The 22,722-nt window shown below is 38.9% G+C and overlaps 2 protein-coding genes across 22 annotated transcripts in view; one reads left to right on the top strand and one right to left on the bottom strand.

The window, feature by feature from the left end:
• Positions 1-19,096, top strand: part of ADAM23 (ADAM metallopeptidase domain 23) — a 120,766-nt gene extending 101,670 nt beyond the window's left edge. For 2 of the 9 annotated variants that reach the window (XM_065069418.1, XM_065069419.1), the window contains exons 31-33: positions 7,929-8,019; positions 10,789-10,843; positions 14,886-18,090. In XM_065069418.1, coding sequence (XP_064925490.1) covers positions 7,929-8,019; positions 10,789-10,843; positions 14,886-15,068 — 329 coding nt within the window. In that variant the 3' untranslated portion in view covers positions 15,069-18,090. Of the gene's footprint in view, positions 1-2,820; positions 2,912-7,928; positions 8,024-10,788; positions 10,844-14,885; positions 18,091-19,022 lie in introns of those variants that run through there. The other 7 variants (XM_065069420.1, XM_065069421.1, XM_021289730.2 and 4 more) reach the window with 7 other exon arrangements.
• Positions 1-22,722, bottom strand: part of DYTN (dystrotelin) — an 80,837-nt gene that overhangs the window by 15,551 nt on the left and 42,564 nt on the right. For 5 of the 13 annotated variants that reach the window (XR_010473807.1, XR_010473814.1, XR_010473804.1 and 2 more), the window contains one exon: positions 7,911-9,137. The gene's annotated coding sequence lies outside the window, so the exon portion shown is untranslated. Of the gene's footprint in view, positions 1-143; positions 9,138-22,722 lie in introns of those variants that run through there. The other 8 variants (XR_010473808.1, XR_010473810.1, XR_010473809.1 and 5 more) reach the window with 8 other exon arrangements.

Genomic DNA, 22,722 nt, shown 5'->3' with positions numbered 1-22,722 from the left:
TTAGAATGTAAGTGTAGCCCTTATTTTTTGTATGATAATTGAGTATTTGTTTTACTAGAGATTTCCAGTTCCCTTAGTTGTTCTTAACTAATTCAGAGAACTGTGGCATAAAAAAAAAAAGGAAAATCGGAATGTCTTTCCTGAAAAAAAAAAAGCTTTGGTTCCTTGAAATGAGATTTCAATAGGAGGAAAAAGAAATAAATGAAGATTTTAAGGACTTAGATTATTCTTACTCCTATGTATTTAGTAGGTATTTCAATTGCATATGAAGTATAAAGGAGCTATTGAAGAAATAGTTCATCAGAAGATGTTTTTCAAAGCATAAGAAAATCACTTGGCATTCTTTCTGACTTCTTTGCCAGAGAATGTTTTTGGATTGTGCTAATTTTTTAAAGTATTTCCTGACACCAGGACATTGTCCAACATTAGACGATATATATCTGGCATTACACACTCACTGATAGAGTTCCCAATAAACAACTGAGAAACCCAAATACAGTTTTTCTGCTGTGTCCCAGCTCCAGGTTTTTCTATCACTGATACAAGGCGGATGGAAAGAAGACAGAGGTGTTTAAAAATGTCATCCTTAGAGCTCAGACTCTAATTGATTGCTCTTTAAAATATCCAAGGTTTCAAGGGAGGACAGGATTTTGCTGTGTCCCTCCAGAACGGCTCTATTTCTGTCTTGTATGCCTTATTCTTTTGCCCCTTAGCAAAAAAGACCCTTCCTAACTAGAAAGCTGATTACAGAGCCTTAAAAAGTAGCAGAGGACAGCACTATAGAGCTGATTTACTTCTCTTTGTGGATGAGGAGAGCAGTATTTACAGTTGTGACGATGACAGTACATGAAATTTATATTGCTCATTTCTAAGTCCTGTAGGTCAGAAATAATTCCCTCCTCTTCAAAAAGGTCTATAGGAAAGGCAACACAGAAGGTATGGTTATCTTGGTGAGGTTTTTGTCATTCAGATTAACTCATCTAATTCAGAATGGAAGTACGTTTATTAAAATTCAGATGTCAATGCAGAAATATTCTGTGAAAAAAGTCTTAAATGAATAGTATGTGCATGGATTTCTGCCAGTAGGTACAGACATGAAGTTTAGACTGCATTTTTCAATGGAGTCCTCTGCAAAAAGGCAAAATGTGTTTTTGTACAAGGCGGCTCAATGATTTCAAAAGATGTATTATTTTTACTGTTGTTATTACGTAAGTAACATACACTCAGAAATGAATTTAGGAGCCTGAACACTGGCAGCTACTATAATCTCTTTTGGCATGCAAGCAGAGGAATTCCTTTTGGAGAAGATGTCAGAAGAACACAAAAGTAGTGTTCTGTATTGTAAAGATCCAATGTACTAAATTAGTTTCTATTAAGTATTTTCTCCTTATTACCGGTACTCAAGTATCATATGCCTGTTCACAAGTCTGAGACAGAAACCAAAATAGTTTTTCCTTAGGAATAAATTTGAATTTTGTTACATTTCAGAAACAGAGCACTCATGATGTGAAAACTCACCTAACAGATTTAAGATTTTTCACACCATAAATCCAAGCATTTTTCTTACTACAATTAGAGCATGTATAGCTAGGAAGTACTGCTATCGATTTATATATTGTTACGATAATTGACAATTGACTGCTACTCCAGCTGCCCTTTTCAGACCTTTCCATCATCCATCAGTTGCTTTTGGCTCCATGCAGTATTTCAGGTTCTAAAACAGATCAGTGGTCCTTAATTATGTTGGTAGTAATCCATGAGTCTTCAATTATTCTAAACTCAGACAGAGTTCTTGCTGTTAGTTTTTGGCTACTGCAGAAACTTTTAATTACTTTAGAATGTCGGCTGGTAGTTTTGAAATCAGTCGGACTCCGTATGCACACCAGATTCTTCATTTGCAATTTCATTTGCCTCTGTTTGACTAGTGGAATAGTGTTTGTTTGGTTTTTAATATAAAACTTATGTCTCAAGTGTGTGTATGTGTTTGTGTGTGTGCATATTTCCAAAACAGGAATAAATTATGAAATCATTTCAAAGCAGACTTTATCCAGCATGAAGACTTATACAGTTTTTGACCCTTGGAAGAGTTCCCATTAGACAGGGAATTCAGCTGCTTTCTTGTCGTCTGTTATGACTCAATGAATCTACCAGGCTTTTAATCTTTAACACAGGAAATATATAGATGCTTTTTCTCAAAAGAGTTCCCTTAAAAATGAAAAGTAAGGCCTCAGTGTCTTAAGAGAGACTATCTGAACTTATTGAAATTTCTGGAGTGTTACCTGAAGCACATTTTCTAGGATAGGTTTTTCCTTTTAAAAGGTGTTATCCATCTTTGGGTCCTACAGATTAATAGACACTCCTGTTGATAAATGCGGTAACAAAGGAAAATATTACTAACTAGTAAAGGAATGAATTTGAAAGTTGTTTATTTTCTTTTCCTGCTATGGAACTGTTACCAAATAGTTTTCATTTGGTTAGTTATATTATGGATATGGTGATCAAAAGGCAATCTTATTGGTGATTTATTTATATTTTGGCTGTTTTAAATAGGCAGTAGGTTGAGGATGTTCCCTTTTAAAGTAAATAATAGAATCACAAGCTCACATTTACAGGAAAACTTCTCATTGAAATATTTGTAGGCATTCAAAGAAAACCAAAGCTGCAATATTTGGTAAGGAAAGGTTTACTCAGAGATTTGAATTGTTTATCTGATGATGCCTTATAGTGTAATGTACTCCTTTGAGGAATTATTTCATGTTTTCATTTCAGACATATATGTGATCATTTCCTTAAAGAATCTTCCCTTTTCCCTCCGCACAGTGAGCATGGCCACTAACAGGCTGATAGGTGCAGTGGCAGGGACCATTCTGGCCTTGGGGGTGATTTTTGGAGGCACAGGGTGGGGAATAGAGTAAGCACTTTTCTTAGCTTGAGTTTTCTGTTTGGTGCCTAGTGTGTGAGGTAACCGTACGCAGCCGAGCCCTCTGTGTATTTCCCCATGAGCTTTGTCATGTGGTGACTGTATTTGTCGTGTGATTTGACTGTGTCTCTGTCGTGTGGTTTTGCTCATGCAGTGTTGAACCTTCTCCTGTCTGGGATAATGTGGGGCATAAAACAATAAGTGAATTTTTACATTGTCACAGTAAAATTAAATGTCTAAACATTTCCATGACACCAAATTATAAAAATAATGAGAAAAGATGGAAGTTTGTGATTAGTTTGCAAAATAGAATGAGTAATGTGGACTATTTAGTAAAATGCAGAAATAGTTTATTCGAAGCTATGGGGCTTTCAGTCTGCTCATAGGTCACCCGATGTGGCTAGGAAGATGAAAGCTGATGATAACAGGGTAGCCAGCCAGTTCTACTGTGAAGCTTCAGAGTGTTCTGGGATTCTGTTACCTCAAGGCAGTAGAATGCTGAAGTATAGAATTTATTTGTAAATTATATGTATAAACAATTTTTACTGTCTTTTCCTAGTTTTATGAAATGAATCTTGTTAGCCCACTACCTCAATTTAAACTATAATTTATGTATGTGTGTATATATATGTACATATATACACATATAAAAATGCCAGTATAAGAACTCTCTTCATTCTGTGTTCTCTGCGCAAGCTACAGAATAGATGGCTGTTATTCTGCTCTTCTGAGATTTCCAGCTTCACTGTGTTCCTAACACTATATACAGCCTCTGTTGTGTGACAGCGCGATCTCTGCAGAGGGAATTGTAACAAGACAATTTGTGATTTCCAATCAGACTGCATAAAAAGCTTTCAGGTGCAGTTGTAATTAAGGCTGTGTAGGCAGTTCTTCTGGTAGGCAACATGTTGTGTGTCTGAGCTTGCAGTCCTAGATAGAACGTTTTTAGCTTTTGCTGAATTGGACAGTTGCATGGAACTCATCTTAAATTCTCAGAAGAGTATGGGCCTTTGCACTCACAGAGGACAACTAATAAAAAACAAATGGAAGAAGGTAAGGGATCATCTGCTTGTGAAAGATCAGATTGGTGTTTTACTGGTGGCTTTTACAGCTGTTTGCTAAGAACCGAAGACTCTGAAGATTGTAGAGGTTTGGGACTCAGCTTCTAGAGCAGAACAGGTTGAGGACTGTTTGCCTTTTGCTTACATTCTGCCATGTACACATCTGTTTTTATCTCCCCTTACCTGCTCTCTCAATCTGCTCCACTCTGACCGGCATCCTTGACCATTTGTTCTTGTTTCTGTATAATTCTGCTCTAATTGAAGCTTTTCTTCATCTTTCCTCACCTCTTACCACTCACTACCGAACTCGTTATTCTTTTTGTTTCTATCCATTCTTGTCACCTGGATCCCGTCAGTCTTTTCTGTGTCCTCTGGTTCCTCCAAATACAAATGTACACTCAAGGCGCTGCTACTTTTTGTTGCATGGTCTAAAGGAAGCAAGAGAGGAACACAAATGTCCTCTCTGTTCCCAATGCCCTTCAGGCTCTGGTGGCTGTTGCTGGCCATGGCCACAGGGGAGGTTGTGTTCATCAGGTCCTGCCCTTCTTCCTCCCCACTTCACTTGCAAATTGCAAACTTTTCCTCAAAGTGCTGAAATAACGTAGTTTTTTAATGCTTTATGAATTTATTTTCATAATCATCGGGGTCAAAATGGCAGAGTCATTTTTTTCCAGATTTCATCCTAAAGTGGACAGGATAGCTTAAACCAGAGGATTTGGCTGGGAAAGTGACAGGCAAGAAAAGAGAACATCAGCCACCACAGTGCAGTGTTACCTGCAGGACAATCTGCAGTAAACTTGCCTCTTCTACAACTAGTAGAGTTTCAAACCAATGTAAAATAGATTATACAAGAATTAATGTATCTGATTGAAGATTTAGGGAACACTCTGAAGTCCACTGAAATTTCAGGTGTGTTCCAACATCGCCAGTAGGATTATAGCAGGGTTCTAAAAGGTGACGCGAGATGATACGATGGCTGTGCCAGAGTAGGTGGTGCCTGGCAGGAAAGGCTGGTGTGGCCAGTGGTCACAGTGCAGGAGTTTCCCCAATCAATCTGTGTCTGCAGGTTATAGCAGGAGTATGATAGAAAGAACAAGAACAGCAGAGTGTCGCACCTTGGGATTGTCTGCATGGAAAATGATCCCACAGGATGGTGGGGGTCAAAACCCTCCTCTTCCTTTCAGTTTACATGTATTTATATCAAGCATGTGAGCCCAGTGACTTGAGAAGCTTATTTAGCTGAAACATACTGATTCACACTTTTTGTAAATGTCACTAACTAAAATGAGCTCGTAGCAAAATTCTGGTTTATTAGTAATTAAGCATTATCAAGGAAATCGTATGAAACACAAGCCCTACATATTTAAGGTAAGGTATAACATTTAAAAGTAGCCCCATTTTTTAAGTACTTTTATCTGTGCAGTCAGATATGGTCTTAAAATGGCTCACCAATAATGCTCTTAAACCTCTGTATTTCAAAACTGGAATTTATTAATTGGAGAACTCTGTTCTGGTAGACAAGTGGTTGCTGTTCAGTAATCATAAATATTCCCTGGCTTTGTTTTTATATTGAAGTCAGAAATGAGATTATCATCTTGTTGATGATCAGTGAAACTTTACCTTGAATGTATCCTTTTTGGGTTTTTTACTAGGAAAAATAGGTGGTTTTCTGCATTCATAGCAACTGCCACTCCTGGCATACCATGGAACAGTTTAAAAACTATTCCAGAGGCATGGATGTGCCTTTGTGCACAGCCATCTACCGGTTACTCTGTTACCTGGTAGCCTAATTCTCACAGGCATTGGCTTTTCCTTTTTGTGCGTGTCTGTGTTAAAAATGAACATCACTTCTTTAGCCACTGACACTGTATCAAATTGGGTCAGATCGAAAAAGTTTTTTTATCAGGACCCATATATTACTTAAAATAATTTTAGTAACTTTTCTATTAGCTGAGCTGAATTGTTTTGTGTATTATCCTCTTCTGTTTAACTTTTAATTGAATTCTACCCTATTTATAGTAAATAAAACCCATATTTATTGTCTATATTGAGAGAACAAACTCCTTTTTGTTGAACGCATGTGCACTATGAAATACTTTTTCCTTCCCACAAACATTTAACAGCCTGGGAATACAGTAAGAAGAGGGATGTAAAAAAGTGGCCATTTAGTATTTCCTTCCTAAAGGACTGTATCACTATCAGTTAATCATTGCACCTCTTGTGTGGGAGAAACAACATTCTGTGGCTAGAAAGAAATCAGCTTTAGAATTTTTCAAGGCTTCTGAAATTTATTCCAGATAAATTACTTGCTGTGTTTTCACCCTTCTGCTGCGTGCAATCATTTGATAAAATCCAGAGGAAGCCTCTGAGTCAGATACAGTAGCTCATGAGGCTGCTGTTGGAAGCCAGCCTTAATTGGCATTCATTTACCTTCCACTGTGTCACTCCTGTTGATTTGAGCCAGGTGTGACTTTAAAGGTAAGTCCAAATATGATACATTCTTCCAAATAGTGAAGAATTACCTTTTAATTATTCTTGTGGCATTTGTGCACTGCTCATATCTGTAAAGCTCATAATGTTCTTTTTCAGTCCAAGTCTTTAATAATCCTATACTCTTTGTGTTGAAAGTGCAGGAAGCAATTTTTAAACCTTAGTTTCCTTTTACCTACTATGATTTCCAAAAGCACCGCTATGGGAAACATGTACTGGATGTGATGAAGTTAGGTCACTGCAGTAAATTTTAAAACTTAGGGCATGTACTTATTGTAGTGTCTGGGACTGGGCAGAAGGTCTTGTGATACTGACCTAACAGCTGAAAACTTTGATTTGTCACAGCTGCCCTGGCTCTTTCCTTTGCTGATCTTTTCCTTCCTTATGTTAGCTGTCTGACAGTTTTCCAAACTCAGTTTCAGACATTTAAAATAGGAAAATTTCAATTGTTTGGTTTGGGGAGACCACAGTAGGAGGTAAGAACTGTTTTTGAAGGCTATTCCTGCAACGTTTAAACAAAAAGTGTGTGATATGCTGCAAAAGAACTGTTGGGTTCATTTCATTTGCCTTGAGCTCAGAAACAAGTAGCTTTACAAAGACTGCACAATTGGAAAGTTTTGTACAGAGCAATTAAAATGTTACTCAAGCCTATTGTCAGTTCTCCTCCACCTTGTGTAAATAGAGCACTTAAGGGTCAATTATGAATATCTTATTCAGGTGTTCTCTTGCTCTCTTCAGAAAATTGCACAAACATATTCTGTGCTGCTTCTTTTTGTTGCTCATTTTTCCTGCTCCACCCTTCCCCACTTTGTTGTTAAGTAGCTTCTTGAGGATGTTGCAGAGATGCTTTGATGTTTGGAAAGCTTAATGGGAATACAGCTTTTATTTCAACTTTTGTTCCTTGTATAATCCTTTGCTTTTGTCAAACAATTGTTTGTACATTTAGCATTGACGTAACTGTAGCAAGTCTGGACTCTGATTAGCAAGTGGTTCTAGATGCTCTCAGCTCATATTAAAATACCTACCACCTTTCAGGATCTCCATGAAAAAAGGCTTTTTGTTTGTGGTTTTTTTTTTCCCTTCTCATTTTCTGTAGTCATAAAACATAAAGCATTCGTAGTTTTTTGCTTTGAGTTAAGGAATTATTCACCAATATCTTAGTGTCCTCGGTTGACAGTTCATTCACTAGATAGTGGAGTAAGTCACAAAGGAATTTACTGTCTAACACTAGATTTTTATCTATGGTAGAAGTGAACATGGCACAATGCAGAGACCAACAGCTTTGTTCATTCTTACTGTTAAAGAAAAGTACATGGAGCTTGCTGAAATTGTCTAGAGACATCACCTTGTGTGTTGTCTGTATTCCTTGAATTGTTTGACTATCCTTCAGTTGCTTCACTTAATGTGAAAAAAGTGGTTGGTTCTTATGTCTGTCTTACCGTAATCCTTTATCACAGGTCCTAGTGCCACCAATCTTATAATAGGCTCCATCGCTGGTGCCATCCTGGTAGCAGCTATTGTCCTTGGGGGGACAGGATGGGGCTTTAAGTAAGCAATGCCGCATGTCTTCTCTTCAGTGGCGATGGCGTTTCTAATTCTTGCTTACATCACGAAATTTTGAGTTCCTGCTACAAGATTTCTAAGTTAACTCCCCTGCCAACCTATAACAAACTGCTATAAATATTACACTGAACAAAAGGAGGAAATTTGATTTGAAATTAGCAGATATCATCAGGGTGCAAAGTTGAAGAACAATAAAAGAATGGAATTTAACTGTTTGGGTTCACCCTAACACTTAGGGAACAAGGTCCTTCATTTCACTTCCAACAAGTAGTGTTGCTCTCAGAAGTTGACTACAGTGGTTAAAAATGCCCAAAGATACATGGCTTCAGGGGCGTTTATTTTGAATGCAGCAGTTCTTTAAAACTGCTAAACTTTTTTATAATTAAAGACTACATGGTAAGTGGTGGCCATAGCTGAGTAGTTTTGAGTAACAAATGTGTTGACACAGTTGACTCAGAAGTGCCAGAGCAAACTTTGGTTTGTGGTTACAGCTTTTTTTTAAATTATCAATTCAAAATATTTTTTAAAAATTCAGGTTTAGAGAGAACCTTTTGAAATCTTGAACTGATTCCTGGACAATGAAAACATTTCTCACCCTATTCTAGTTCAATGCTTTTTATAACTATGGAGGGTAACATACTAGTTATTTTGCTTGTGACTGTTAGAGAGAGTCTTGTACAAAAGTATTTAATTCTTGCCCTTTTTTGTAGTGTCAAGTCTACATGCATTGTAGATATAAATTTAGAATCAATGTTTAAAACCATACAAATCACAGAAGCGTTAGGCACAGGAACAAGTAATTTCTCATGGTATTCAAGCTGCTATTTCTTTTCAAAAATATTTATCAAGATTAAGCCGTAATACAACAATAAACCATAATTCCTCAATCAGGTTTTTATAATAATTCAAATATTAATTTTCTATGTCTGAAGTGAGAATTAAAAAAATTATTCCCTAATAGATTAAGAAGCCTATCAAAGTAGAAGAGAGTGATCAGGTCATATTTATCTGTTCATTCACTTACAAAGGTCAAATGCTGCTTCTCCTTGATGCCGCAGGAGCTGCAGAGCTGTGTGTTCAGTGGGTTCAGGGCTCCTCACCTGCTTTAGGAAGAAAAGGTGAAATACAAAATATAGCCAAACATCTGTCTTTAAGCATAGGTGTATGGGCGTCATAAACCTTTCTGATTCCTGCTGATAGACTTATCTTGAACTGCTGTATTTTTTTCTTACAGCTTCTTCTCAGTTAAATAAATTAAATCCACTTACTTGTACAATAAATACCCCTAGGTCAGCCTCCAGTACTTAGAAGTTACTACAGGGCAGCACTAAACAGAGTAATTTTAATTCAGTGCTATATATCTTTTGCATTGTGTCTCAGGTGGCCGAGACTTGTATTTTCCATATTTATCAACAGTGAAATAATATTTATACATTTTTTTATTGTTTAATTAAATCTATATTTAAGGGCAGAAATTCAAATGAGGTGTGTGTATTTCAGAATACGCAGCGACAGGCATGGATTCACACCTGGTGTTAACACAAGAAGGAACGGGGGTTCTTTTCATTTGAACAATTGAAAAATTTCTTGTGTGTAAAGGCCTAGTCTGGGAATAACACTTTCTTACAGCCTCTCTGTAATACTCGGACATATTCTATAGTATTAACTAATACAAGTACATTTTTTCCACTGTATCCTCCTATGTATTATAGGAGAGTTGTCTTTTAACCTAGATAAAGCATAGAAGCAATACAAGATTTCAGTTAGTTGCATAACTGAGGGTTTTTTTCCCTGCACTTCACTGCGATAAGGTTTTTACATAATACAGCCAACTTTTCTGCAAGGCTTGCATTAATTAACATTTCTGTTAGAATATTTAATTTATTGAGAACAACATTGTACACACATATAAAGCAACAACGTAAGAAACAATAATATTGTGAGTTCCCATGGGAATTAACCAAGCTGAGTTTTGTTGGAAATAGTGAATGACAGATTATAGTTTTGGACTAGTTTTCTGCTATCAGAGACATATGTCTTACTTAGCAATTCATTTCCTTTCCAGCCACAGAGTACTCATCCCAAAATAATACGTTTGTATTGCAGAAGGTCATTTGTTGAAAAGACAGTACAAGTCATTAAAATAGAAAAACTTTAGGCAGTTTCTTCCTCTTTTTAAGCCACCTTGTGCCATAAGAGCCTTTGCTCTTTTCCAGCAGTGCTGGGGTCTCTACCAATGTTTACAAGAATCCCTGTCTGCCTGGAACAACACAGTATTTAATTGATTGATTATTTCTTCTTTGTGTTCCACATCTCCCAGACTACTCCCACAAGTTGTTCAGCTTTGCATCCTGGTATCATTTGTTTCCCCAAATGTAGACGTTTGTTATTCCTATAGAGGATCTGTATTGGCAATGTCTCCTGATGCTCTTACTCTCGAAAGAGCAAGATACAAATGTTTATTCTGTAGCAGAACCTCAAATCCACTGGCCTGGCCTAGCTCACAGCTTGAAGTGCATGTTTCTTCTGGGGTCAGTGGGGAACCAAAAAGGCTTTTTGGCTGGTGTACAAAAGAGGGCGAGCACATGTAGACCCTCTGATACTTTGCTTTAGATGTATCTGGAGGGAGAGATGAGGATAATAAAGAGGATTTTAACTTTTCCTTTTTAAAGAAGTGATATGTTTCGTCTCTGCAAATACGAGAGAAGGTAGCTAATGCTTTACAAACTGGGAGATGTGATTTCTGTTTCACAGGTTATCAGATGTTCATATGAACATACGGTACTGTGGTGTCAAGTCCATATCAAACGTAAGCTGCAACTAAGCAAACTTTGTTCATGAACTGAGATGGGGGGTGGGGGGAGTTTGGAGGGGAAGTGTAAAAGAAAGCTTGATGAAAGTTTGGAGAAACAAAGTAAAATAGATACAAAACCAAACAAACTTCCACTAGGTTAACTTTCTAATCAAGTTAATGTGTGGATAAGAATAGGAAAGAAAAAAGTTAACTGTCAGTTTCAGGTGTCTTAAAGGCTGCGGGTGGAAACCTTGTTAAGAAGTAGCTTTTCCTTCAGCTGAGCTTTGCGCAGTACTTGTCAATCTGGTGCTGTTCAGACTGCAGTAGGGGAGCCCTACATATTTCTGCCTGAACGCTGCTGGGTAAGGAACAGACACTCGTGAAGTGTGAAGTTTGCTTTGATGTGGCAAGATTTCAAGATACAGTGTGTAATGTAGGACTGATGTAGGAAGGACATTTTTACCATTAGGGTAGTTCTTCTATGCATTGGCTAGATTCAGTGTCTCAGCAGCCTGTGCTCCCTTTTTTCTTAGCATATATTCACTTACTTTTGCAAAGCTTCTGCAGTAATATAACTCATTTAAATGCTTTTGTTGCTGAATTTAACAGTATTAAAGCAAATTTTAGTAATAAACCACCGCTGCTAAGAGGCAATGCTAGTAAGAGTGATGTGGAGATGCATATGAAAAGTTGCTACTTGTTATATCAGAATGCAAAAGTGGTTGCCAGAGAAGAGTTGATAACAGGCACAGTTCTGGTTCCAGCAACTGTGTTTTAGCTGAGGAGTTGCATGGTTTTCTGTCCCTTTAATGGAGGATTAATGAACAGACCCAAGACTTAGCCAGTCCAGACAGATGCCAGGTTTTTAACTGGTGTGTATAGATGCATTTAGACCTCAAAATGTTCTGTACGATAAGGCAGTAGAATGCTAATGGCAACTTGGTGAGGAAGGAGGATTGGATCTGTTACCAGAGTTTCCATAAAGCCTCTATCGTGACCCAAATACAGTCACCGCTACGCAAACATCGGCATCAGAATCAAACACGTGAGATATTTTCTCACTTTTTCCCAAACTACTAGAATAAATGGGAGGTTGATGTCTTATTTTAAGCTACTAATTTTAGTCCCTGGTTTCGGTAATTTTAATCAGTTTTGCAGCAAAAAATAATTTATTTAATCTCTCCTTCAAAATTTGAACTATGCTTTAGGAAGGCCTGTGAATACATCAGCTATTCGAAGTGGTTATAATACTGGTTTGGGATAAATCTTAAATATAAAGCTTTACTTAAATACTTAAAGTGACACAGAGAAAGGCATAGATTTGCAATTAATATATTGTCCAACCACATTTCTAATTAGTTGCAAAAAAAAACCGTGCAGAGAATTACAACAAGGTATTTTTTATATACATCCAGCCTTTTTTGAAACTACTTTTCTGAAATATTTTTCGTTTGTAAAGATGACCATGTCACAGAGGCAGTGATGTGCTGTAGAATGGTGTGGGGTTTTGATTCAGAATCACCTCTAATTTTGTTTCTGTTAGAGACATTTTTTCTGGTTGAATTACAGACCGAAAGGCTGACCCTTGTTGTTTAAAGAGGCATTAAAACATCGAATGCACAAAGAAGTTAATGTTCTAAGATCTTCCACATAAACCAGCACAGAACTGGGAAACAGCATCATTCTCCTGTGTGTCCTTCCACAGAGGACTCTTCTGCCCCTGCCTTTATAAGGTTACTGGAGCACCCTGGAAGGAACCTTGTACTGCTGTAATACACAGCTATCAAGAGGTGCAGATATCCAGGACTCACCTACTTTCCTTTTTATTGTCATTTGCTTGGGGAAGACAGAGACTGGTTCTATTTGTCAATTTAAGTAAGACTTCTGTCTTCATTTTAGTATTAAAATGGTTGGTAATTTGGGATAAAGTTGTCAGCGGAGGTTGGGGAATCAGAATTGAACTCCAGTTCCTGTAGGATAAGACCTGACTGCGATCACAGCAGAGATGTGCTGGGCTCCTCCTAATGCTTTGCCCATGTGTACCATGTTCTCTTATTGACACTATACCTGATGTTCCACCTTTCAGGGACTATTTCAGGCTTTTATTTTAAATATTCTTTAGTTCTTCACTATTTCTTTCTTAAACAACACTGTTAGCAGAATATCCTAAGTGAAGAAAAGTAGTGGTTTGATTAGTATCTTGTTCCTTGTAGTGCGTACTAGGCAATGAGTAACTAGATGGACAGATAGCAGAATGTATGGTGAGGGCACAGCATTGCCTGGTGTCCCATAGCCCAGCTGCTGCGGGAGCCAAATAGTCCTCAGTGAAATAGTGCACTGGTGGAGGTCAGGTTAGAAAACACCTGATAGGATAAAAGTCACAAGAGTTTTCTTCTAAGAGTTGTACTGGGAAGCTAGCATAGTTCCTGGCCTCTGTATCTTGTACTTTATAAGAATTATAAAGTCCATTTCTTTAATGAAAATAAGCTCAGATAACAGAATGTAATTCAGTGGATGTTTAATGACTTGTCCTCTTGAAGTGAACAGGAATATGGTACTTTCCGTAGGGTAGGAAGGCAAGTTGCGTCACCTGGATTTTTTTATATGCATTGATGATTTGTTTTAAGGAGACTGACTAATTAGTTGCTCATGGGTAGTGTTTGAGTTCAAGTATGCTAGACAGTACATAAAGGGGGGGGCGGAGGGGAAGAGAAGCAGACATGTCCTTTCCCTATTGAAACTGGCATGATGAGCAGACACAAAGCAGGTTTTAACTCCCATTTAACAAAATTACATTATATTTGTACTTCCGATCCTGCAGCTCTTCAGGTTGGCCTGAAAATATAAATTTGCTTATCTCAAATTTTCCTGTAGTACAGAGGAGGATATTGAAGTAATGTCAGCCTAATTCAAAAGGAGCATTAGTACAGTACTAATATAAAGAAAATTATTGAAAGATGAGCATCGTGATCTTTCAGAAACCAGCAATTCTTAAGCATTCACCTTGCAAAACTGCAGGCTCTGGTACCCAAGAACAAAACAAAGGATACTCAAGAAGTACCTAGAAGTCTTCTAAAAAAATAAGTTGCCTTTGCTTACACCCATCAGTCTCTTCAACCACTAGGCAAACTTTGTGTATAGTACATTTCTAAATACTGTAGCAGGGGTAGTAGTTAGCAGGGCTGCAGAGCACAGAAAATCCTGGGCTTGGTATGTAGCTTTAGGGAATTTATGAATTCCTGTTCTGTATTCTTTGCATGTCAGTTTGGTGGCAGTAGTGGTGCGTATGCCCAGTGTTAAAACTAAATGCATGAGCCCCTTGCTTGATGCCCCACATAAAGCCAGATACTGGGGAGGTTGCACCTAACTTTTGTTGTTGCTTCCTACTGTCTTGCTGTTTGAAATAGGATATCAGTATCGCAGGAGACTGGATCTCACCAGCCAGCTTGCTATCCACTAGTAACATTAAATTCTAATCACAACATTTACAAAACTGTCCAGTCTCCTTCGAATGCAGTGTCTTGGCTCTGTTTTGCACCTTACTAAGATTCACAGCGGTTACGGTCAGTAGTGTGGTAAGAGCTCACAGAGGCACTCACTCTTTCATCACATTGCAATACTTAAACTAAATTCTGGTGTAGCCAGCTCGGAGAACCCAAGTCTCCATCTGCTTCTGTGTTATATTTCCAGCACTGGCAGTTCTGACTCATTCCCTTTAGGTACGTGCATGCTTTCTTGGCCTGCTGGACACACATGGCACTGTGGGCTGAAAGTTTCTACAAATTCAGAGCACCACTTGAACTACTACAGGAATAATTGAATTTGGTATGCCAGCATGATCTTGAAACTGCATAAGGAAACTAATACTTGATAGTATGCTACAGAAAGCATGCAACCAAATTCCTTAAATTGTTGTACCTTAGAGACATTACTTGTTGGACTGTCTCAACGTGAGCCTTTTACTTTACTATGGCCTTGGCAATGGTTTTGTTCCTGTTATATGTAACTAATGCCTTGCATTTTTCTCTTTTCATTTCCTTTTGATGCAACCTGGAAGAAATGTCAAAAAACGAAGGTTCGATCCAACTCAACAAGGCCCTATCTGAAGAAATGCGACTCAAAAGCTGCTTCTTGCACTACTGGATTTTGGGTATGGTGTCTTTGCTGTAGCTGCACAGGAACTAAATCAGTAAGGAAGAACGTGAGAAATAGTAACAATAAATACACTGTTAGGATTTGAGATGGTAGAAGACTGTCCTTTTCGGAGATAAGTTTGAAATACTTCATTCACCTTTCTCTTGTTAACATTAACTGACAAGTGTTACAAGCAAACTGTTTCAAAATCAGGTGGTTTCTTTTCTTTCCTCAAACAAAGGAGGAGACACACAGACCAAGTGCAATAAGAGAACTGTTCCAAACCAACAAAATAGAAGATTTTTTTCCCCAGCCTGCTGGCACTCTAACTTCACTTGAGTTCGCATGACTTCCTTTTTCTTATCCAACTCCAGTGGCATGAGGAGCTAATTCCAGAAGGGTAACCTGCATGGCTCACATACAACCAACCAAGCTGACCCCAGGCAGAATCTGCAGCCCGATAGACACAAAAAACCTCTGGGAAGCTGATTCCAGGCTCCGAGAGCTTTTCCAGCCAGGCAGCACGTTCTGCCGCTGGACTGCGGGGTTCCCTGCGCAGGGGGGCCCACTGTCCACCTTGTTTTGGTCTCCTGGGCCAGGAGGCTGTTGGGTTTGGAAGCTGTCAAGTGATGGATGTAAATCTTCCAAGAAGGAAAAAGTGTAAATATGGAAATAAGATTTTGACGTATCATTTTCACAGATTATATATAAATATATATATGAGAGAAAAGGATTTCCATATGAAAAGGTTCTATTCTTTATGTAAATCTATTTTTGATGTTGGGTTTGGTTTTGGGTTTTTTTGCTCCCTTTTCTTTTCTGTAGCATGTTGTACAGTGGATGTTCTGGGCTTGCTCAAAAAAGGCAGATAATAGCATGCAGATGCAGGGAGTTCTGACACCAAACCGATGTGATCTAAAGTTTGTATGCTTGAAACCAAAAACTATTAAAATGTATAAATGCATATCTATGTATTGACTACAAGTCTGGATTACTCTTTTTGGCTGTTATACAGATTTTCCATAATATAATGTAAGATAAGTGACACCTTCTCAAAGTAATCACAGAAGTGCCAAGCTTTTTTTTTTTTTTAAACTATAGCTATTTTTTGTTCCTGTCTAGATCCTGTGAACTAAAGACTTAAGCCTTAAATTACTCACAAATGTTAAAAGCTTGGAACTAGTTATTCTTTCCTTGCCTTGTGCCCACCCAAACTGGCTCACAAGGGTGACTGACTTGTGTAACTCACTCCCTGGATCTCCTGATGCATCTCACTCTTCAAAGCATAATGCAAAATTAATACTCTGAGCCTTGGCCATCGAGAGCTAGTTACCGTCACAGAGTGCACAAAATCCCATCAAATCTCAGGGGGTTGTGTGCTGTAATTACTTTTAGATACACCTTATGTACAAACAGATTTTTGCAGAGAGGTGCTAGGCAGCACTTTTCCCCTAGAAAGGTATGAAGGTGTCTAGTTCAGGCCTCCCTTAAAGTATTCAAGCTGTATGGTCTGGTTCATCCCTTTCATCTTGATTTAAAACTTAGGTAGTTCAGTTTATGTAATTGAAGTGAGCTGAACATTTCATTGTTGCATCTGATAATCAGAATTTAAAACTTCTGTGATTTGGCTTTAATCTAAAGGTTGGCTATTAGTCACAACAGAAATCCAGTTATACTGCTTACTCTGTCTTTGTTCAGTGGAAATCCATTTTCTGAGTTAGCTTTAAAAGCCAAATCATTAACAAAATGCTGCAGAGTTCCTATGAGTTACAATATCTTATTTGCATTATATTTCTTATGATAAATGGTCAATCCAACAGTCTCACAAGAAAGCAGCAATGTATTGTTTTGGGTGACAGTTATTATTAAATGTTTTTAAACAGCTTTAACATAATCACATTAACACTTACTATGTGGTGAGTTAAAGGTGCTGCACACAGGTAGTATACATTGAAATATATTATAAATCTTATTCTGAAAAAAATCCTGCCTGGCTTCAAGCAGAATGAAGTTAGTGACAAAACTTTTATGGCAAACCAAAAATACTGGCACCTGTCTTCTTAAAAAGTACTTTGCTTGGGAACGTAATCCTGAACTTTGCTTGGCTTCTGCTTCCAAAGCAACTGTAACCCACAACAGAAACTCCAGCAGTTACCAAAAATGAAAATAAGTACAATCAACTGGATATACATAAACTACCTGTGTAGTAAAACCTTTGAGAAGCATTTCACAAACAATGTTGTTAGTGGGTGATGTGATGTTTTAAATCAGACCACAGTGGTCCCCAACTACTATGTACATATGTTCAGTGCTGGAGTAACTTTTTTATTTACACCAGCAGTTTCATAGGAATTACGATTTCTTGACTGAATTAACGTTCCCCACGCATCAGCCATTGTGTGTATGTGAAGAACACATTTGTTTTCTGCCCTGTGTGCACACAACACACGTGAACAACGCAGCTCAGAGCAGGTACAGGCTGTGGTGGCAGAGAACTGGTTTTGGTAGGTGTTGATGTGCTACGTCCCACCTTTGCTGTGCTTTAGGAAGTACACATGCATTTAGTGTTAATTTGTTCATCACAAAGCAACATCAAAAGAAGACCTGGTCAGCACTGCCTCCATTTCATCCACTATACATTTCCTCCATTATTTATCTATTCATCTGGACAAGAAACTGTGTAGCTCGTTCCAGTTTGCTGCATGATCTCACTGATTTGAGCTGATCCTCCTAACAGAGACGTCGCCTGGGCAAATTCACAGCTGTATAGGTGCATGTTAAAAGAAGCAGATTACTTAAGACTGGAGTTTAACCAATTTTCCTTTACTATGCAAAGATGGGTATTGCACAACCAAATTTAAGACAAATGTCTGAGGAAATGCCATAGAGTAGTTGAAGTTATGTTTTAAGCCTAATCAGTCATGTTTTATATTCATTATTGCTTCCACTGTTACTCTTTTAATAATGGTTTGTAATTATTTTTTAAGTGCACAACTTGATGTTATAAATCAGTTTTTGTTTGACGTTAATACTCATTCATATCTTGTTGGCTGCTAATGAATGGAAATTCAATAGTCCTTGTTCTGCATCTTAGCAAGATGAGTATTAAAAATGTCATGAACATGGAATGGGGTAGTTTTTCATTTGCAATCATTTTTTCCTTATTTACCTCTCCATTTTATTTAATTTCTGTGTTGGGGGTATCACCACCTTTATAGTATTGGAAATGGCCTGGGGCTGAGCACACACCAGGGGGGTTACTGGGGCTTCTCTAGACCCACCTGCTGCCTTCACAGAGTTGAACAAGACCTGTATGTGTGTGTTGGTTTGAGGGAAGCCTTTTGCAGTTCAAAAATCTGGATAATTACAAAAAGTTTAAAATGATATAATTATTTAAAAAACATCTTGAAGGCCTCATAATAACCAAATAATATGGTCATTTTAATGGTTTACTGAATGAAACTCAGTTTCCCTTTTTGTTTTTGTGTTTATTTTTTGCCAGACTAACTCTAGTGAAGCCGGCCTGGGAAAAATAAATGTGTGCATGACACAGTTCCTAAATAACTACCCATATTTTTTGCTTTCTCCAGCTCCAGACAGGGAAACAAAACACACCTTTGCCTTAATATAATTTCTCAAGGCTATGTATCAATTCATGTTTCTCATTTAGAGCTACAGCATGAGGGAACACTGCCATTAACGGACCCACTATCATCTACTTTTATTTCCTGTCATTTGGCTATAGGAAGATTTCTCTGAAACGTCAATATGAACATGCAACATTTTGGCTATAATTATAGTAGACAGTCATTCCTAAAATAGGAGTTAAGCCTTTGGCAGTGTATGAACACAAAAGAAATATCTAGATAGATGCGTGTCTGCTTCTGATCTTACAAGACAAATTCTTAAAATTGTTTTCAGAAAACTTCTACAAGTACAGCACGAAATAGTGAAGAATGATCTTGCTGTGGCACTTACTATTGAGAAGAAAACTAACACAGCATGACAGCAAGTCATGTACAAACCTGAAAAAAAACTTACTACAGATTCCTACCCACAGGAGCTGAAAAATTAATTCAACATGAATCATCCATCAGAAATACAAGAGAGACTGTTTAGGTGCCCTCAGAAAGCCTGAAGAAAAAAATTACGTAAGTAACCAGGAATTTTACTAGCAGTGATACTCAAACCAATGCTATTGAAATCAAAAGGTCACCAAAAAATCATCTTAGAGCTGCACATACTGTAATTCAGAGATTTACTCTTCAGAACTCGGCAAGCATGAGAGTACATCCTTGCATTTTTGCAGGTTTCTGGAATAAGTGACTTAGTGGAAGTGTGTAATGCAAGGACTCCATGTCAGACCAGCACAGACATTCACTTAACACATATTATTTCTGAGCAACCACGAACTGCTGAAGGTGGCGTAATTCAGAACGCTCTCGTTTGCAGAAACCAAATAATTGAGTGCCAGTCTCTTTTAAAATTTTAACAAGAGCAAAGAGCTTGGCTTTGTCACAAGTCACAGGACACCCCTCATCTTCACCACTAATAGCATAACAAGCTTCAGTGTGACACTCTGAGCCAGCACAAGGATTTCCCCACCAAAGCTGGTAACTCAGGAGGGAGCTAACCGTGATTTTTACCTGCTCTTGCTTGCAGGACACAGCTGTGCCCAGCATCCCTTGTACCCCCTGCTCTTAGCACCGATCTAACCAATGCCTCAGTCTCCCAGCAGTCCCCACACAGAGCTGCTGGCCCAGCACCAGGACACAGTCCTTTTCGGGATACACATTGTTGGGCGACAACTGTGAAGAGGCAGAAACCAGAACAAATCTGGTGCAAGTCCAGTTCTCAGAATTCATAAGCATAACACTGCACCACTTATATTCTCTACTGGTTCATGTATCATATGTTGACAGATTTCCTCAGTCAGCAGAGCAAATACACGCTTTGAATTTGCTTTTGGGACTGTGAAGCAATAGGTTTTCACCTGCACTACCTACGTCTTTGCCTGTTGCTTGAAGCCCTGTAGATACCCATTCAAGTACAGGTCATTACAGCCATGAACCGAGAGCCGAGGTGTGAGCCTACGACACACTCATTCATTACAGACCGTTAACATTGTGGTTCCATAATATCAGTTTTGTCTGTTCTGCAGAAAGGAAGAGTCCCCACACAGTCTAACCTGGACAGTGTCCAGCTACATAGTGACACAGAGTACTTTTGACTGCTTGGCTATCCCAGCTAAGATGATGGCCAGTTTCTTCTCAAGCATGAAAAGCATCTAGACACCTCAAACTCAGTGCTATTTGAGCAAGCATTAATTTAAGAGGAATTAAAAAATGGTAACTCCAACTGTCCATAGCACTGAAGTTTGGCAGAGCCTGACTATCAGCCTTAGTGCGGTCACACAAAGTACGCTTCCACTCATCTCTTCAGCTTGTGTAAAGAGATGTTTCTCTTCCTAACAAGAATCTCTTTCTGAAATGCAACTTAGAGCAGTCTAGTTTGCTCCGAAACACACCAATAACTATACAATTAGAGAATGACTGTACAGAAATTGCTGTAGTAGTGCTCGTGGTCATGTTAAGCAGTCTCAATCAGCACTGTCCAAGAGCAAATTCAAGTTACTTTTGAAATACAAGGACAACAGTCTAAGCCTCCATACTCCGTTCATATATTTATGTAAGCATTTGACATATTCTGGCAATCCATTTCCTCCCCAGATCTATTCCCTCATCAAAATGCCTCAGTCTAAGTAAGGGTGGCACAACAATGGATTTCTGTGTAACGAGAAAGCAATTCCAAGAAACTGGGACTATTATAGTGTCCTCCACCATTCACAGAAAGAAATAATTCCCTTACACAGCAGGATCCTGACCACGGGCTGTTGGATCAGAGGGCTGGAAAGGCAGGTAAAGGTTCAGGTCCCATTATATTTTGCTCTGGTTTTCCATCCTCTGGTTTGGGTGGGTATTTTTCACTTCAAACATCAGATCTCTAGAACAGGAACTGTCCCAGAGAGCTCTGATTTTAGACAGAGCTGCTCATCTGGTATGTTTATGACAACCCTACACACAAGCATACAAAAATATTATAATTCTTTGTGAAATATGCTGCTCTTTAGGCACTCCTCATTAAGAATAGAAGAGGAGAAAAAGGACCTTGTTAAATCAAACCATGGTCTCTCCAGAAGCTATTATTTAAGCATAAACTTACTAAATAGAATTTCCACTCTAGTGTCACTTCTGTAGCATCTTCTTTGAGAACAGGTTTCAAAAGGTACATTTGTGAAAGAAAAATGGGCATTTCAAAGGCTGAGTGGTCTGAGCTAATAAAAAATAAAGAATAAAAATTAAAAACTTTTTTAAATGCTTTATGTGCCTCTATCATGGTGTTCCTTACTGAAAATGTATGGGGTTTGTCTGGTCCAAGTGTACTACTTCACTTCGAAAGACCACAGAATCACAGAATGTCAGGGATTGGAAGGGACCTGGAAAGCTCATCCAGTGCAATCCCCCCATGGAGCAGGAACACCCAGATGAGGTTACACAGGAAGGTGTCCAGGCGGGTTGGAATGTCTGCAGAGAAGGAGACTCCACAACCTCCCTGGGCAGCCTGGTCCAGTGTCTGTTACCCTCACTGAGGAAAAGTTTCTTGTCAAATTTAAGTGGAACCTCCTGTGTTCCAGTTTGAACCCATTACCCCTTGTCCTATCACTGGTTTTCACCAAGAAGAGCCTGGCTCCATCCTCCTGACACTCACCCTTTACATACTGATAACCATTAATGAGGTCACCCCTCAGTCTCCTCTTCTCCAGCTCCAGAGCCCCAGCTCCCTCAGCCTTTCCTCACACAGGAGATGCTCCACTCCCTTCATCATCTTTGTTGCCCCACGCTGGACTCTCTCCAGCAGTTCCCTGTCCTGCTGGAACTGAGGGGCCACAACTGGACACAATATGCCAGGTGTGGTCTCCCCAGGGCAGAGTAGAGGGGCAGGAGAACCTCTCTGACCTACTGACCACCCCCTCTTCTAATACACCCCAGGATGCCCAAGTGGCCAGCCCCCCCTTCCATGATCCATAAACTCTTCATTCAGGAAGGCAGACGTCCCTGTCAATAAGTTATGCACAAACTACATATGGACACTTGAGGCGAACACACTCAAAGCCCTTTTCTCCCAAGAGCTGCAGGCAAGAAACAGCCTTTGAGCAAGAACAGAGAGGAGAGCCCATGTCACAACCCCGCTCACCTTCAAGGAAGAGCACGCTGTGAAAGTGTTTTTCCCCATAAGATCTGGCTGTAGCACACTGGGAGAAATGCATCCCATAATAGGCTTGCTTTCTTAGGTGTTAACAGCAGTTTTATGAAAGCGTTTCACTGAACTGCTCTTTTACATAGGCAGCGTGAGACTCAGCTCTGCCTGCAGTGCCTGAGGGTGAGAAGGGTTTGGTTACTGCCTGGGAGGCCTTGTGGAAGGGAGGGGGTGAGGGGGGTGGGAAATTAGGAAGAACCAATTACTTTATTCTTGAGCACAGAGATACCAGTGCAGCACTCAAGTGGCAATGAATCGCCTCGTTCAAAAACTCATAGTTGTCTGGATATAAATATCCTGGATGCCATTGAAATTAATCAGAAGCTCTCTAAAAACTGCACTGAATGGCTAAAGTGAGATGACCTGCCCACAGGACGTGAACAGTTATCTTTTAATGTACTATATTAATCAGTTTGGGTTTTTTCATTATTTTCTTGCAGTGT

Source organism: Columba livia, chromosome 7 (genome assembly GCF_036013475.1).
Source record: "Columba livia isolate bColLiv1 breed racing homer chromosome 7, bColLiv1.pat.W.v2, whole genome shotgun sequence".
NCBI classification, from domain to species: Eukaryota; Metazoa; Chordata; class Aves; order Columbiformes; family Columbidae; genus Columba; species Columba livia.
This window is presented reverse-complemented; position numbering and strand designations above follow the sequence as displayed.